At 38.6% G+C, this 16,266-nt stretch overlaps 2 protein-coding genes and 2 long non-coding RNA genes across 6 annotated transcripts in view; 3 read left to right on the plus strand and 1 right to left on the minus strand.

Annotated features, from left to right (window-relative positions):
• The window catches only part of GABA-B-R1 (gamma-aminobutyric acid type B receptor subunit 1), a 178,191-nt gene that overhangs the window by 43,367 nt on the left and 118,558 nt on the right, over positions 1 to 16,266 (minus strand). For all 3 annotated transcript variants that reach the window (XM_069056201.1, XM_069056200.1, XM_069056199.1), the window contains exon 4: positions 13,318 to 13,705. In XM_069056201.1, the coding sequence (XP_068912302.1) occupies positions 13,318 to 13,705 (388 nt within the window). The remainder of the gene's footprint in view (positions 1 to 13,317; positions 13,706 to 16,266) is intronic.
• On the plus strand, positions 217 to 9,842 carry LOC138136980 (uncharacterized). The gene is made up of 12 exons (XM_069056284.1): positions 217 to 789; positions 837 to 1,074; positions 1,121 to 1,413; positions 1,460 to 1,818; positions 1,865 to 2,128; positions 2,178 to 2,335; positions 7,765 to 8,012; positions 8,060 to 8,297; positions 8,348 to 8,640; positions 8,693 to 9,051; positions 9,098 to 9,361; positions 9,411 to 9,842. The coding sequence occupies exons 1-12, from the start codon at positions 608 to 610 to the stop codon at positions 9,575 to 9,577; spliced, it is 3,063 nt and encodes a 1,020-aa protein (XP_068912385.1). The 5' UTR covers positions 217 to 607; the 3' UTR covers positions 9,578 to 9,842.
• LOC138136617 (uncharacterized) lies at positions 2,904 to 5,341 on the plus strand. The gene is made up of 2 exons (XR_011161366.1): positions 2,904 to 4,885; positions 4,938 to 5,341. It is a non-coding gene; the product is annotated as an uncharacterized lncRNA (long non-coding RNA).
• On the plus strand, positions 11,428 to 13,079 carry LOC138136880 (uncharacterized). Its single transcript, XR_011161471.1, has 5 exons — positions 11,428 to 11,638; positions 11,690 to 11,879; positions 11,927 to 12,259; positions 12,308 to 12,571; positions 12,618 to 13,079. It is a non-coding gene; the product is annotated as an uncharacterized lncRNA (long non-coding RNA).

Below are 16,266 nucleotides of genomic sequence, written 5' to 3' on the forward strand. Positions count from 1 at the left end.
ATTAAAAAAAAAATTAAAGGTGGGGTGTTATAAAAAAAGCATTTAATATTTTAAATAATTTGACAGTGATAATATCGTTGTAAATAACATAAACCAACAAAAAATGCTTCTTATAGGACAGCGATAAATTCTTTCTTATCTCTTATTTATAATAAATATAAATTTTTAACGATTTATTTAATTATTTTTATCTATGTTATTTTGTCTCATTTATTCTTTTCGGAAGATCTTGATGAAAACATAAACATTTATTTTTGGCTGTGCTTCATACTTTACCAATTTTTTGTTGCAATAAGAACAATGTAGATTTGTGCAACTCTGAAACGCCCTTTTAGTTTGACCTTGATCAGACCATTATTCATCTCAAGGTTGACTAATGTTATAAATAATTAAATAGAAGACTTCAAGTAAGGTAGATATAAGTTTGAACATTTTATTTAACACACTCTTTCTTTTTCCAATCAGTTTTGTGCGTCTTAATTCTTTATTAGTGTGTCATCGACCTGACCCTCCTTTATGTCTGTCCAAGTTTATCTTCATATATACACAACACAATTTAGATTCGCCGTTAGTGTTTATTCAACACGCGAATAAACAGTTCCCAACAATGATAATCCCGGTTCTAATAATATCGGCAATTACCATTGCCTACTTTTGGCTGAAACTAAACTACCAGTACTGGAAGAAACGTGGAATACCAGGCCCAGAACCCCACCTGCTGGTCGGAAATTTGGGAAAATGTTTTCTTTTAAAATCGTCACCAGGACACATCTACACCAGCGCCTACAAGTACAATGATCCATTTTGTCTTCCTGTGGTGACAGTATACTTTTCAGTGCTTTCCCCGATGCAAATGTAATCGGAATGTACAGAGCCACGACTCCCATATTGCTAGTTCGAGACCCCGAAATGGTCAAAGAAGTGACCGTGAAGTCTTTTTCGAGTTTCCACGACAATGATATCGACGTTGACAAAAACGTCGACGGCATATTTGGTAGAAGCCCTCTTGTCTTAAAAGGGCAAGAATGGAAGATGGTCCGAGCCCAACTAACTCCAGCATTCACTAGTGGAAAAGTGAGTAGAAAGTTTCCGTCCTATTTGTGTTGACGAAATGTTTCAGATGAAGAGTTTGTTTCCTCTCTTGGAAGACAACGGTATAAAAATGGTCAAGTATCTTGAAACTCTACCAGAAGCAACAAATGGTGATGGTTACGAAGCTAAAGAACTGAGTGTCCAATTTACACTCAATAATATAGCCAGTAGCATTTTCGGCCTCGAAGGGAAATGCTTCGAAGAACAAAACAGTCACTTCAGACAACTTGCCACGGAGTTTTTTTCGGCGGAGAGTGAAGCAGTTTTCAAATTCTTTGTAATGGTCATGTTCCCAGGACTTGCAAAATTGCTGCGACTAAGGTAAGTGCCAAAATATATATTTCTCCATGTGTCGTTTTATTTCTAGATTTGTTCCAAAGCAAGTTGAAGTAAAGTTGATAGATATTGTGACCCAAACTCTGAAATATCGCAGAGATAATAACGTCGTGCGTCACGACTTTTTGCACATCATGAACCAGATCAAAGAAAACTCCCAAAGTGCCGGGTTTTCAGAGGTGGACGTGACCGCCCACGCGGCTGGATTTTTCGGGGACGGCTACGAAACGAGTTCAATTGTGATGAGTTTCTTTTTGTTCAATTTGAGTAACAATCCAGTTGCTCAAAAGAAACTGCGAGAGGAGATAGATGCAGCGTTCGAAGATAATGACAACAAACTACCTTACGATGTCTTGCAAGGACTGTCATACTTGGATGCTGCTTTAAACGGTACAAAACTAGACAATTTTGTCAAAATACCACAATTTCTTTGTAGAATCGTTGCGAATCTATCCACCGGTGATCTTTTTGCAAAGACGGTGCACCAAAGCGTTTACCTTCACACCAAAGATGACCAACAAACTTGTTACTATCGACGAAGGGACTACTGTCATTTTACCAATATATGGTCTGCAAAACGATCCAAAATACTACGAAGAGCCTGACTCCTACAAGCCGGAAAGGTTTTTGGGAAGCAACAAAGACAACTTGACCAAGCATACGTTCTTACCTCTGGGTGAAGGACCAAGATCTTGTTTAGGTGCGTAAATGTTGTTTGAATTACGTGTTGGTCATTGCCTCTCTTCTAGGACAAAGATTTGGCTTCTTGCAAGTTAAGATTGGTGTGGCTTATATTGTACGCCATTACGAATTATCCGTCAACGAGAAGACAAAACTACCAATTCAGTTTGACAAAACTAATATTATGACTTCACCTGTTGGGGGCTTATGGTTAGATTTCAAAAAGGTTATGTAAATGTCGCCCTAAATTTTTTGCTTTGCATCTGATGAAATAATTAAATTTCCACTTCAGCAGAAGAACGATCTTGTTATTTTTCTCTGCATTTTATCTGCATCCTGATAACCGAACCTATCTAATACAGTTAAATCAACAATTCTAGATGAATTTCTTCTCCAAGAGTAAAATTGCGTTACAGATATAATATATTGATACAGACAGAGCTAACGAAGAGTGGGTGATTTTCATAAAAGTACTAAATTAAACAGAACTCGCTTGTTACAGTGTGTTGGATTTATCCAACTAGTCACCGAAATGGATCAAAAATGATACCAGTAACTCTAGTATTCGAATAAATCGCAGCTGGCTACTACATTTAGAAGGAGAATTACCAGCAGTGGGAAAAAGAGGAGTAATCCTTTCAAAATCAAAACTCTTGGTGGGAAACTTTGGCAAATGTTTAATATTCAAAAGCTCTCCGGGAGAAATATACACCAAAAGTTATAAGTAAGAAATATTTTATTTATGCAATTTTCTTTTAATACTTTGTTAGCAACTACAAGAATAAAGAATCTGAGGCAGAATATAGCCTAAGGGAGTCCGTTTCGGCTCAGGGACGCGAGGGTCGCGGGTTCGATTCCGACCCAGGGCGAAATTAAAAAAGAAATTAAAAAAAAGGCTATATTCTGTCTCGTGATTCGGAAGTCACGTTAAGCCATTGGTCCCGGTCTATTGAGTTGGTCATCATGCCCCTCATAGATTTGTAAACCAGTCCTAGACTGTGTAACAAATATTTTTTTTAAGGATCTGTCGGTTTCTACCGATCCACCACTCCGCTATTCTAAATCCGCGACCCTGAACTAATCAAAGAGGTGACAGTCAAACCGTTTAATTATTATCACTCTGACCCTTTTTCGGAAGAAATCGGTTTTGTGTGAAGTATAAAAATGGAAGATAATGAGAGCTCAACTGATATCGGAGGTCACGAGCCGGAAGGTACCCCAGTTGTAAAATCGGTCGATTTGATACGACAAAAATTCCAGATGATATGGTTGTATCCGCTCTTGGAAGACGTTTCTACCAGACTGGTACGATTTATGGACGGCAAAGCAGCGATGCCGAATGAAGAAGGGTACGAAGCCAACGAACTGGCTAGAAGATTTACTTTTGAATAATATGGGTAGCTGTGGTTTTGAAGGCAAATATTTGGAAGAGAAAAACAGTTACTTTAGGCAAATTGCTAGAGAGTTCTTCTTACCGGAACCTTGAGCTATTTTTAATTGGTACTTTCCATAAACAACAAAAACCTTGAACATCCCTTAATTTTATTATGGTAGATTTAGTCCAAAAAAAGAAGATAAAAAAAATTGATTGTTTCAAATGCACGTTGTGGTACTCTCCAGGCATAAGGTATCCACACAACCGTTCGCTTGGTAGAAGAGTGACCTTGAACTGTAACCTTTTCGCTTAGATAAGAATAGCATTGATCCATTGATGATAAGATATTTTTGATGCAAAATAAACTAGGCAAAAATGAATAGGGAATTCCACAATTTTTCTTGGAAAGCAAAATAATTGCCCCAATCCTCCCACGTATTCTTAAACATAAGATAAATTTAAAATCTTACAAGTACTTGAAACATTACATTGAATATTGATATATTTGTAACACATTTCATTACAAATTTTAAACGGTATTTATAAAAAATTTAAAAAAGGAAAAATTCCCTATTCATTTTTGCCTAGTTTATATCGATAAAAGTTTGTGTCCACTTAGTAAAGAATGTCGAGAATACAGGTTTGGGGCAAAAAAAGTTATCTTATTAACAGTTGATTTATTGAAGCCATAAAACCCAAAAAGTGCAAACTTTTACAAAGAGGTAAATGCGTTTATCCATTTGCTTTTTTTTTCGTTGCAACTGTGAAAGAAACAAAATGAATGTTGATGTTCTTGGTACATCACGAAGGCGTAGAGTGTACCTATCAAAGATTCAGATTGCTAGAGCTGTCACTCTAATTGAAGAGGGCCACTCAAGGCGACAACTAGCCCGAATCTTAAATGTTATTCCCGCTGCCATAAATAGGGCCTGGATAAGATATCAAATCTATGGTATTGTTAGAAGACAACCTTATCTGCCTCGTGGAAGGGCAACTTCCGAGAGAGAAGACCGTTTGATAAGGCTTTGGGCCACCAGAGTACGCGCGAGTACTACAGCAACGCTCCAAAATGACCTGGTAGAGATGACAGAAACCAGAATAAGTACCCAAACAACACTGAACAGGCTTTATGAACGCGAGTTTAACCCGAGAAGACCAGCTAACGTACCCCCTTTAAGCCTCGAGCAGCGCAGAACAAGAAGGTTATTTGCTCAAGAACATGTTGATTGGAACTTGGAGCAGTGGAGCAACTGTTTGCATCACATTGATGGACGAGTTCGTGTGTGGAGACGCCCAGGGGAACGGTATTTAGACGGTACCCTAAAAGAAAAGGTTCCATTTGGAGGAGAGTCCATAATGGTTTGGGGTGGGATAATTTTGAATTGACGCACGGAGCTGGTGGTAATTCGTGAGGGGTTTACGACTGCTCGGAGGTACATAGACGATGTTTTAGAATCACATGTGATACAGTTTCCAGAGAATATGGTTCTCCAGAACTCATTATGTAGCAGGATAATGCCCGTCCACACGCAGCCAAAGAAGTGCAAAATTTCCTCAATACCCATAATATTCAGGTACGAATTGGCCCCACCGCAGTCCAGACCTCAATGCAATTGACACACTTGGGCAGCAATTGAAGGAACGTCAGCCACTCCAGAACCTACAATACGTCGAGGAAATCCTTCTGAAAGAACGGGAAGAGTGACTCCTCAGGTTATTCAAAATTTTATTGAAAGTATGCCTCGTCGTTCTGCGGAAATTTTGGGGGTTAGAAGAGACCATACCTCTTATTAATTTTGCACTTTTGGTTCTTTTTCAGAATGTTTTCATTTGAACAATAAAGAATTTCAATACACATTTTTACATTTAATTTTTTTTCCTGGAAGCAGCACAAACAGATTACAATAGATTGTTAGTAATTTTTAGAAAACAGCCTCCTATATTGTAATAACAACAATTTATCATGATAAATTATTCCTATAAAAAATATTCACCTTCCTAAAAGTGGCTCCTCTTTCGTTTTGATTAGTGTATAATACCAAAACTACCTTAATATTCCTTCAATTATAATCACCTTAACCCACTACATTATCATTATCATCCTTGCATCTGACTAGGAAAGTTCAAGATTGTTGTTATTGCTAAAAGCGTGACAAATGTGGAACAGCATTATGCTGTCCGTAGAGAAATTCGATTCTTGGCTTAATTCATACGAATAATTAACAATAGATGGATTAAAAGCAAGGCACACCTGCCAACAATATTCTACACTAACATTTATCCAGTGACCAACAACTTTCAAAATTCAGTGACGCACGGTACTGCAAAATTAAAATGTCCTTTGATTTGACAACTAAAATCGTGTGAATCAATCTAAGAATTAAATTTTGTGTAGCCGCGGACTAATACAGACATTATACAGGGTGACTGACGAAAAAGCTTCGACGCTGAATATTGCTTATTTTTTATCCAATTTGAATAAATTACACTTCAAATGAACTGATTTTCAAAACATTTGAATACCAACTGAATTACATTTTTTTCTTGCGTCCAGTTTTTGACAGATGAACATCAACTTGTTACTTTCAAATGGCACTGTACATTTTTTTTAACTCAATATTACAGAGATTTTTTTTTTTTGAATATTAAAATGCAAAGAACTATACCCATACATTAAACAAAAGTCAGGAAATTAAGTAGTTAATGTAAAACATTTTAAAATTATGTGACCAAAATAAACAGGAGAAAAGTTAATTTTAAATACTCGAAATGCCTAAGTGAGTTCTGGATATTATTTGTCAATCACGCCATTTGTCAAAACAGTTTGATAATGATAATAACCATGTTGTTGTGGAAGAAATTTTCCAAAGACGACTTAGTGTTAATGTATGGTGTGGCATTTTTGGAAATACATAGACTGGACTAGTAGGCCCTTTTTTAATTAATGCCAGTTTTAATCAACCAAAATATCATGCTTTATTATCAAAGGAAACAAGCAACTTTCTGGATGAAATGCCATTCCATTAGTAGTATTGAACACAGTCGTGTTTCATCAGGACGGAGGGCGGTAGATCACATAATACACGCATTAATGTTGCATTTTTAAATAATCATTTTGGCCATGGATCGATGGGTATTTACGGACCTATTCAATGCCCCTCTAGATCCCCAGATTTGAATCCACTGGATTTCTTTCTATGGGATTACATTGAGGCAATGTTTATTTGACCCTACGTAACTCTATTCACCCGAGAAGAGTTAGGAAGAAGGATAGTGCAAGTCTGTGAAGAAATTCCCACAAATCTTTTACTGAATGCAAAGATGGACGTTTCCAGAAGGTGTCGATAGTGTCTAGAACAGCATGGAGGCAATTTTAGCAACTAGAATAAACGTTTTATTGGTTATAAATTAGGTTACTTGACTTTTGGTTTTTATTTTTTTTTCAATTAAAATAAATTCGTTGTTCTTTCTTTTAATGTACGGATAATGTACAGGATATTTCACGAGTGATAATGAGCCCGACGGAATTGCAAATGCAACCCACAATACATTTCCAAAATTAACATGGACATTTGTTTTTTGATTTAAAAAACATAAAACATAGTTTGCAGTGCAGTTTCGTAAATTTTGACATAAATGTCATATTCGCTTGGTTAAATGAAATTGTGAAAAATTTGGGAAAATGTTTGTTGCCTGCATAAACGCGTAACGGCAGAGGCATGTTTATTACATTCGCTTTAAATCAGGATCAAATCTGTTTTCTCATCGTTCGAATAAATTTGAATCGTCGTATTTTTACTTTTTCATAAATGTCCTTCTTATCGCGTAAACATTAAGGCTAGGACCACACTACAGACTTTTCATCGGCCGACAGTTTAGTTGGTTGCTTAATAAGTATGAGGACTTATGTGAGTGCGCACACTAAAGCGATTGTAGTCGGCCAACAGATTGATCGAAAACAGTTTAGTTTACCTGGTGGGTGCGGAAGCTACCCGATAGGACTAAATTATCGGCCGATTATTTGGTCTATAGTGTGGCCCTAGCCTATTACATAGCAAATGTAAATTTAACACGATTTATTTGTTTCTTTTTATTTTTGCTAATTTGTTTCACTTATTCTTTTCGGAAAATCTCTACGTAAACTTAAAAATTTCAATTTTTTTTTTAATTTCGATTTTTTTCAACAAGAACAACGTAGATTTGTGCGATTGTGACACACAATGTTAGTTTGACCTCGACCTGACCCTTCCCTATTCATCTCTGTCTCGATTTATCCCTAATATAATAAACATAATTTAGATTCGTCGCTAGTCTTCATTCAACACGCTAGTAAACAGTTGTCAACAATGATAATCTCGGTTCTAATAATTTCGGCAATTACCATTGCCTACTTTTGGCTGAAACTCAACTATCAGTACTGGAAAAGACGTGGAATACCAGGCCCAGAACCCCACCTGTTGGTGGGAAATTTGGGAAAATGCTTCATTCTGAAATCGTCTCCAGGACATATCTACACCAACGCCTACAAGTAAATTTTGCCATTGTATCTTCTTGTAGTGAGAGTATACTTTTCAGTGCTTTTCCCGATGCAGATGCAGTCGGAATGTACAGAGCCACTACTCCCATATTGCTATTAAGGGACCCCGAAATGGTCAAAGAAGTGACAGTAAAATCTTTTTCGAGTTTCCACGACAACGACATCTGCATTGACAAAGATGTCGACGCCATATTTGGTAGAAACCCTTTCGTCTTGAAAGGAGAAGAATGGAAGATGGTTCGAGCCCAACTAACTCCAGCCTTCACGAGCGGAAAAGTGAGTATAACGACTCCATTCCATCCTATTGTGTTGACGAAGTGCTTCAGATGAAGAGTTTGTTTCCTCTTCTGGAAGACAACGGTATCAAACTGACCAAGTATCTTGAAACTCGACCAGAAGCGACGAATGGTGATGGGTACGAAGCCAAAGAATTGAGCGCCCTATTTACAATCAACAATATAGCCAGCAGCGTTTTCGGCCTCGAAGGGAAATGCTTCGAAGAAGAAAACAGCCACTTTAGAAAACTTGCCACGGAGTTTTTCTCGTCGGAGAGTGGGGTAGTTTTCAAATTCTTTATAATGATCATGTTCCCACCACTTGGAAGACTACTGCGTCTGAGGCAAGTGCCACAATACATACGAGTATTTCTCTATTTTTCATTTTGTTTCTAGATTTGTTTCAAAGCCGGTGGAAGTAAAGTTGATAGATATTGTGACCCAAACTCTGAAATATCGCAGAGAAAATAACGTCGTCCGTCACGATTTCTTGCACATCATGAACCAGATCAAAGAAAACTCTAAAGGTGGCGAGTTTACAGAGGTGGACATGGCCGCCCACGCGGCTGGATTTTTCGGGGACGGCTTCGAAACGAGCTCTATTGTGATGAGTTTCTTTTTGTTCAATCTGAGCAACAATCCTGATGCTCAAATGAAACTAAGAGAGGAGATAGATGCAGCATTTGGGGATAATGACAATAAACCACCTTACGAAGTCTTTCTAGCGCTGCCATACTTGGATGCTGCTTTAAACGGTACAAAACTGAACAGTTTGGTTAATATATGACAATTTCTTTGCAGAATCGTTGCGACTCCATCCGCCGATGATCTCTTTGCAAAAACTGTGCACCAAAGCTTTTACCTTCACACCAAAGACGACCAACAAACCTGTTACTATCGACGAAGGTACTCCTATCATTTTGCCAGTGTATGGTCTACAGAACGATCCAAAATACTACGATGATCCTGACTCCTACAAGCCGGAAAGGTTTTTGGGAAGCAACAAAGACAACTTGACCAAGTATGCGTTCTTACCTCTGGGTGAAGGACCAAGATCTTGTTTAGGTGCGTAAATGTTGTTTGAATTACCAGTTGGTCAATGTCTCTCTTCTAGGACAAAGATTTGGATTCTTGCAAGTTAAGATTGGTGTGGCTTATATTATACGCCATTACGAATTATCCGTCAACAAGAAGACGAAGCTACCTATCCAGTTTGACGCAACCAATGCAATGACTGCACCAGTTGGAGGATTGTGGCTAGATTTCAAAAAGATCTTGTAGATGTCAATACATATTAATTAATGTTCTTTTGTTTCAAATAAACACAATTTTGACCTCTAAGCTAGTATTTGGTGTTTTTTTTTAAATTTTACCTTGTAGTAGGCGTTGAAGAGTCGATTGTCAACACACCAATCATGTGAAACGTAAGATTTAAACAGCTGATCCGTGATCCGTAACCTGTCTAGTGCGTTCACAATCGACACTTCAACGCCTACTATGAGGTGTAATTTAAAGAAACACCCGATACTTATTACGGATAATCTGATCTGTTGAGTTTTTATTGTTATTCAATTATTCTATAATTCTGTTGGGTAACAAAAAGAGGAAGGAACCTAGACTCAAACCCTGCGGAACTCCAGAAATTTGACTATTGTTCTTCGACTCCGAATTATTGTAAGCAACAGGTGGTTTATGATTCTGAAGATAGGAAGCTATTATTAGTTCAGACAAAGACTCTGAAAAAGCTTTCATTTGATTATTATTATGCACAAGCCGATCTAATGAAAAGCTTTCCTAACAAAACTAAAAATGACACCTGACCCTAGTAATTAACAAGTTCGGGCGCATATTGCATAAAACACATACTAAACATTCAGATAACAGTGTATCCCATCTTAATTTCACCATTTGCGTTATTGTTGGTTATATCAGTATTTTAATTCACCTTTTTTTTGTGTGAAGATTAAATTTAATTTTGGCTTGTGTGTTTTATATTTTTCAAATTCTAGGAGAGCAACGTCATTGACACATCGCATTAATTTAACCTCTCATTTTAACCTATATATTCAAACTTCACATTTATCTCCATTTATCTCATATTTAATAGACGCATTTTGGATTCATCTTTAGTTTTCCTTCGGCACGAGCGTAAGAATCCCAAAAATGACAATTGTTGCTCTAGTAATTTTGACAACCACCGTTGTCTACTTCTGGATAAAATTCAACTACCAGTACTCAGAAAGACGTGGAATACCAGGTCCAGAACCAACACTTCTGGTTGGAAATTTTGGGCCAAGCTTCTTACTTAAATCCTCACTTGGACACAAGTAAAACCTATCCAATGTGTTTTCTGTTGATGACAGTGTAATCTTCAGTGGCTTCGCAGGCGCAGATGTGGTCGGAATCTACAGAACCATCGCTCCCATATTGCTACTGGGAGACCCAGAACTCATCAAGGAGGTGACGGTGAACTTTTTTTGCATTTACATGGTGACAACATATCACTCAACAAAGAAGTCGACATCGACATTAGCAGAGATCCATTTGTCTTGAAAGGAAAAGAATGGAAGATGGTTTGCATTCTCTCTTGGAAGACAATGGTATAAAAGTGGTCAAGTATCTTAAAGCTCGACTGGAAGCAAGGAATGGTGATGGTTACCAAGCCAAAGAACTACGCGTGTGATTTACTCTGAATAACGTCGCTAGTTGTCGTTTTGATCTCGAAGGAAATTGCTTCCAAGAGGAAAAGAGCGACTTCCGAAAACTTCCCAAGGAGTTGGGGGACAGTGATTAGATTTCAACAAGATTATCTAGATGTTACTCCAGATTCTTTGCTATGTAAATAGTGTAATATGAACATTTGCACTTTCGTGAAAAGATGTTCTCGTCTTGTTTTCTGTACTTTTTGTCCACATCCTGATAGCCTAAGCTTTCCAAAGCATTTTTAGCAGCTTCAATCAACAGTTCTTGATGAATTTCGTCTCCAACAACAAAATTGTCTCGTAGAAATAATATAATGATAAAAATAGAACCAATGAAGAGCTGGTGCAGTTTCACTTGTTGCGATGCTCAATTTACACAGTGATTTTTATTAGAGTACTAAATTAAACTGACCTTGCTTCTCATCCTGTGTTAGTTTTGTCCGACTAGCCCACCAATCAGCTGAAGAATGATACTACTAACTCTAGTATGCTTATTAATCGCAGCTGTCTTGAAGCAGAAGTACCAGTACTGGGAAGAAAGAGGAGTACTCGGAACAAAACCAAAGCTCTGGGTGGGAAACTTTGGAAAATGGTTAATCTTCAAAAGATCTCCTGGAGAAATATACACCAAAACTTACAAGTAAGAAATACTTCATTTTTGTCAATTTTCTTCTCGTCACTAATTTGCTAGCAACTACAAAAATCAAGAAATTGTTCCTTGTACCGAGTCATCACTCCGGTACTCTTAATTAATTCGCGACCCTAATCAAAGAGGTGACAGTGAAATCGTTTAGTCATTTTCACGACATCGAGATCGACAAGAATTGTGACGGAAGAACGTCGTCAGAGCTCAACTGACACCAAGATTCACGAGCGGGAAGGTACCACAGTTGAGAAGTTGTTCGATTTAATTTGACAAAAATTCCAGATGAAATGGTTGTCTCCGCTCTTGGAAGACGTTTTTACCAGGTTAGTGCGATTTATTGACAGTAGACCAGAAATGACGGAGAAGGGAACGAAGCCAACGAGCTGGCAACAAGATTCACTTTGAACAATGGCGAGTAGTGCTTTTGGTCTTGAAAGGAAATGTTTCGAAAAGGAAAACAGTCACACCGGAAACTTTCGCGATTTTCGAACTGGCATTCAATCCCACACTCAGGTACTACTGAGAGAAGAATTAGTCGGAGCTTTCGAGGAAAATGGTGAAGACCACCTTACGAGATCTTGCAAGATCTTCCTTACCTAGATGGCGTCATCAATGGTATTTATGTCAATCGCGCATCTCAATAGTACTACAGTTTGTCTTTAGAAACGCTCCGAATGCATCCTGTGGTACTCTCATTGCAAAAAGTATGCACAAAATTGTTCACTTTCGTACCAAAGAATGGAAATAAGATTGTGACCATTGAGGAGGGTACTCCTGTTGTTTTGCCTCTGTTTGGACTTCATCGCCACTCGAAGTATTACGAACAACCGAACGTTTTCAAACGGGAACGATTTATTGGCAACAATAAAGACAATGTGAACAAGTATACGTTTTTGCCTTCTGGCGAAGGACCCAGAGCTTGTCTAGGTACTAGATTACTATAGTACTATTCGGTTTATCTGTTGTATTCCAGGTCAAAGATTTAGAGTGTTGCAAATCAAAGCCGGTCTAGCTTATCTGGTACGACATTACGAACGGAAAAACACAAGTACCAATCAAGTACGACCCTATGAATCCCTTGATCCCTTGGAGGACTCTGGATTGATTTCAAGAAAATTAAGTAAAAATGAAAAAACTCTGTTCATGTTAAATTAAGGATCGAGTTTAAACGTTCACGATATTAAAGCAAATCTTCTTTATGTGCCATTAAGAAGTAAAAAAGAAATTACCCCGAAGGACATAAAGACAGGACGTGAATGTACGTTGTAATTGGAGATCAGATTAAGGAAACGATCCTACTTTTCAGCAAATTGCATTCTATTTATTGGATTAAAGACCCGTTTATTGTGCTTTTGTCCTGTAAAGGACAATCCTGACCGTTACGAAAACAGGATTCAACTTTCGCTTGAAGATGTTATCGGAAATGAATTTCGAATTGAGCTGATCGAGATTTCAATGAGAATTTTTATGAGGCCGAAATGTCATGTATTCTTATGGAGGTTTCCCTTGCGATTCAAGGTCATTCGGCTGATGCCCCTCCTGATTAACCTTGTATCTAGCAATATTTCTGTCGACTGTCTGTAACCTCTAAACTGACATAGTACCGTATTGGTACTGTCCAGTACCGGATTAAAAAAAAAAATGTTTTAGGGGGCTGCTTTAGGATGACTCACCGATAAAAAACCACGTGTAGGACTTGCCGTAGAGCTTCTGCTTGTACATCTCGCAGAGCACCCTCCTCGCTGCCACCACGTAGAACAACCCCACGATCACCCTGGCGTCCTGCCTCCTCAGGTTCCTGACCGCGTCCCCCGGATCGCTCAGGAACGACTGCCTCGTCACGATCTCGATGTTCGCCTCCATGCAGCGCGTCTCCAGGTCCTCCACCGTCGAGATAAACACCTCCTCGGCCTGCTGCAGGATGGCCACCCTCGACCATCCGAACTTTTTCATCAGCTTGATCCTGGTCGGGTTGTGAACGGTGGCCGACGGGTGCGTCCGGAAGAGAGTGGGAAAGCGGTTGCGGTCGGAAAGGGCCGGCGAACTCGCCCCGTAACACAACTGCAAAGCAAAACGATCGCTTAGGGGTGGACCCTGACAATTACCAAGGGGTGATGTTTCACGCCGGAAACAAAACGCACGATTATCGTTCGATCAGACAAGCTAAGCAACACCGCACGCAGTCCACATCCGGACGGGAGGCCCGATTTTCCCCGAACCTTCCAATTCCAAAACTTGAGTGATGATCCATTTAAATTAGTGCTTTCGGTTATCTCGGTAGGTCGATAGCTCAGCTTACGATTTCCGAGTTCCGTAATGTCGCGGATGTTTTATCGGAGATTAATAGTTGAATGGTTGCAATCTCGAGAGCTTTCAGACCGATGAATCATTAAGACGGCCTGAATAATTAGCGCGTAAACAGGTAATTGATCATCATAACAGATAGACCAGTTGAGATTGCGCGAGGGTCCGTTGGGAGGGCACCACTGTCGTCGGTGGCGACGTCACCAAAGGGCTCCAAGGAAATGTAATTTTTTTAACGAACCCTTGGTACACACTTTTTCGATGAATGCGGGGGTGAGATACCGTCAAGGGTGGTAATTAAATGATTGCAAATATTTACACTTCGATTTTTCAGAATGTCCATTAGCTAATTAAGCAATTAAGGGAAGTGGCCCCTGTCAGGTGTCACTCTTGTGAGGAACTTGCTTTTCCGTTCTACGTTCTAACACACAGTTAACGAAAATTGAGAAAAAAATAAGTCTTGTAGTCTTTTGAGTTGACTCCTGAATCGTGCAAGATCCAGCTGTTAATATCTTCGTTTTAATTTTAAATTCCCCCCCGACGCCACCCGGGACACCCCACAACTAAGAAACATTCGAATATGAGAGGAGAGTGGTGTTCCTCCACAGTCCAATAAATTTAATTTGAAATTACCCAACAGACGTTCCTTTTATATTTTTCCGGAGCAGTAAAATATTCAGATGCGAATTCTTGTAATTTCGCCGAGAATCTTGTATTTTCCCCACAAACAATGTTACGCTGGAAATAAAACGTTTCGACATAAATTGATACTCGAATTAATTTACACGGGGAGAAAGGATTTTCATAATAACATTCAGCGTTATGGCATTACATTAAAGATTCATTCCTCCAAATGCTCATAAATTAAATCTTGAACGTTGGAGTTTACGACTGTCGCGGTGGCGGATGTGTCCCGGAGAAATTGCTTGACAAGAGTAGAGAGTGAATTAGTGAAAAAATAAAATCTCTGATGTTACTATCGGGCTAGCGAAGCACAAGAGTGAAGTGTTTCACTGAAATGTATTTTTGTATGTATGTTTGTGCACCCTTATATTCTTAAATCCTCGAAGGATTTCGACAGGACTTTCACTGATAGGCAGCTCATTCATCCAGGAGTGACGCGAGATGTACAACATCACGATATCTTATCAGTCCTAAGTAGAAAAACTGAGGAGAGAGGGAGCTGAAAATAGATTTTCACGCATCCGAGCCTCTATATCCCCATGGTTGTGATTACGCGGCCCACATCGACCCCACCGTTATTATTTCTAGGCCGTTTTGAAAACAAACACGTAAGAGGACCCCCCGGAACCGAAACAGGATATCTTCCATTGTCGGGAACGACGAATTCGGCAGTTTTACGAAACGGTCTCATGGCTAAAATGTTTACATGACGAAGGGAAATCTATTCTGTCCCCGACATTTTCGTTTGCTCGAGAGAATTCGATATTGTATTTCATTGTCGTGCCTGTTTGTTTATGAAGATAGTCGTCTCTCAGCTTTAACTGCGATGGCTCAGTTCGAGTTATCCTTGTACGGATTTATGGCGGATCGTTGGTCCTTGATTAAAATCCGCTGAAATTTTGCCAACAGAGTGGCCGGAAAAAAATTCCTAGGCCGACGATACACGCGCTCACATGCAATAAGTGTCAGCGATATTTTTCTAGAGCGATTTATCGCCAGTGAAAGTTTTCTGTCGGAGAAAGTTGCCAAACTGGAGAGACGGGCGCAGTTTAATGTATCTGTAAATGTAAATGTGTCAGAGTAGAATAATATTTTACAAAAATAAACAAATACCTACTAGCTGAGGGCGTTGTTTTGGTAGAGTCGAGCACCAAGATAATTTACAAGATTTCAAATTTGACTTTAACAATAATAACAATAATGCGCTGTCTGCAAGGATACAGACAAAAACGAAGAAAATAATAATAATTCTGAGAATCTTTCGGAAGTAAATTTTTTTTTGTGTCTCTGCAAGGTCTTAAAAAAAAGAAGAAAATAATAATTTACGGTTTTTTCTTGAAATTTAATAATAATACTCTTTTTAGGCACCCTTAATGAAAACGGTAATTTTATGTACACTCACAAGCCGACGAAAAGTAAGCTTTTTTCGGACGCTGACCGTAGCGCCATCTGTTGGTCTGTGTAGTAAGTTACCAACGAAACTGACAAAACCAATAATTGTCCTGTCACCATAAATTATGTAAATAAGTAATTCCATTGCAAATAGTAAATTTCTAGTTTTGTTGAGGTAAGCTGATAAAAAATACTCTAAAAAAAATTGTTAATATGTATGTATTAATAAATTTATCTATTTG

This window comes from Tenebrio molitor, chromosome 8, assembly GCF_963966145.1.
Source record: "Tenebrio molitor chromosome 8, icTenMoli1.1, whole genome shotgun sequence".
Taxonomy (NCBI): Eukaryota; Metazoa; Arthropoda; class Insecta; order Coleoptera; family Tenebrionidae; genus Tenebrio; species Tenebrio molitor.

Excerpts from the sequence above, each read along its gene's own strand:
- LOC138136980 (XM_069056284.1), top strand. The coding sequence starts at position 608 with ATGATAATCCCGGTTCTAATAATATCGGCAATTACCATTGCCTACTTT. Across the intron at positions 2,129-2,177 it reads AGGACCAAGATCTTGTTTAG|GACAAAGATTTGGCTTCTTG; the intron begins GTGCGTAAATGT and ends CCTCTCTTCTAG. Across the intron at positions 2,336-7,764 it reads TATGGTTAGATTTCAAAAAG|TATAATAAACATAATTTAGA; the intron begins GTTATGTAAATG and ends ATTTATCCCTAA.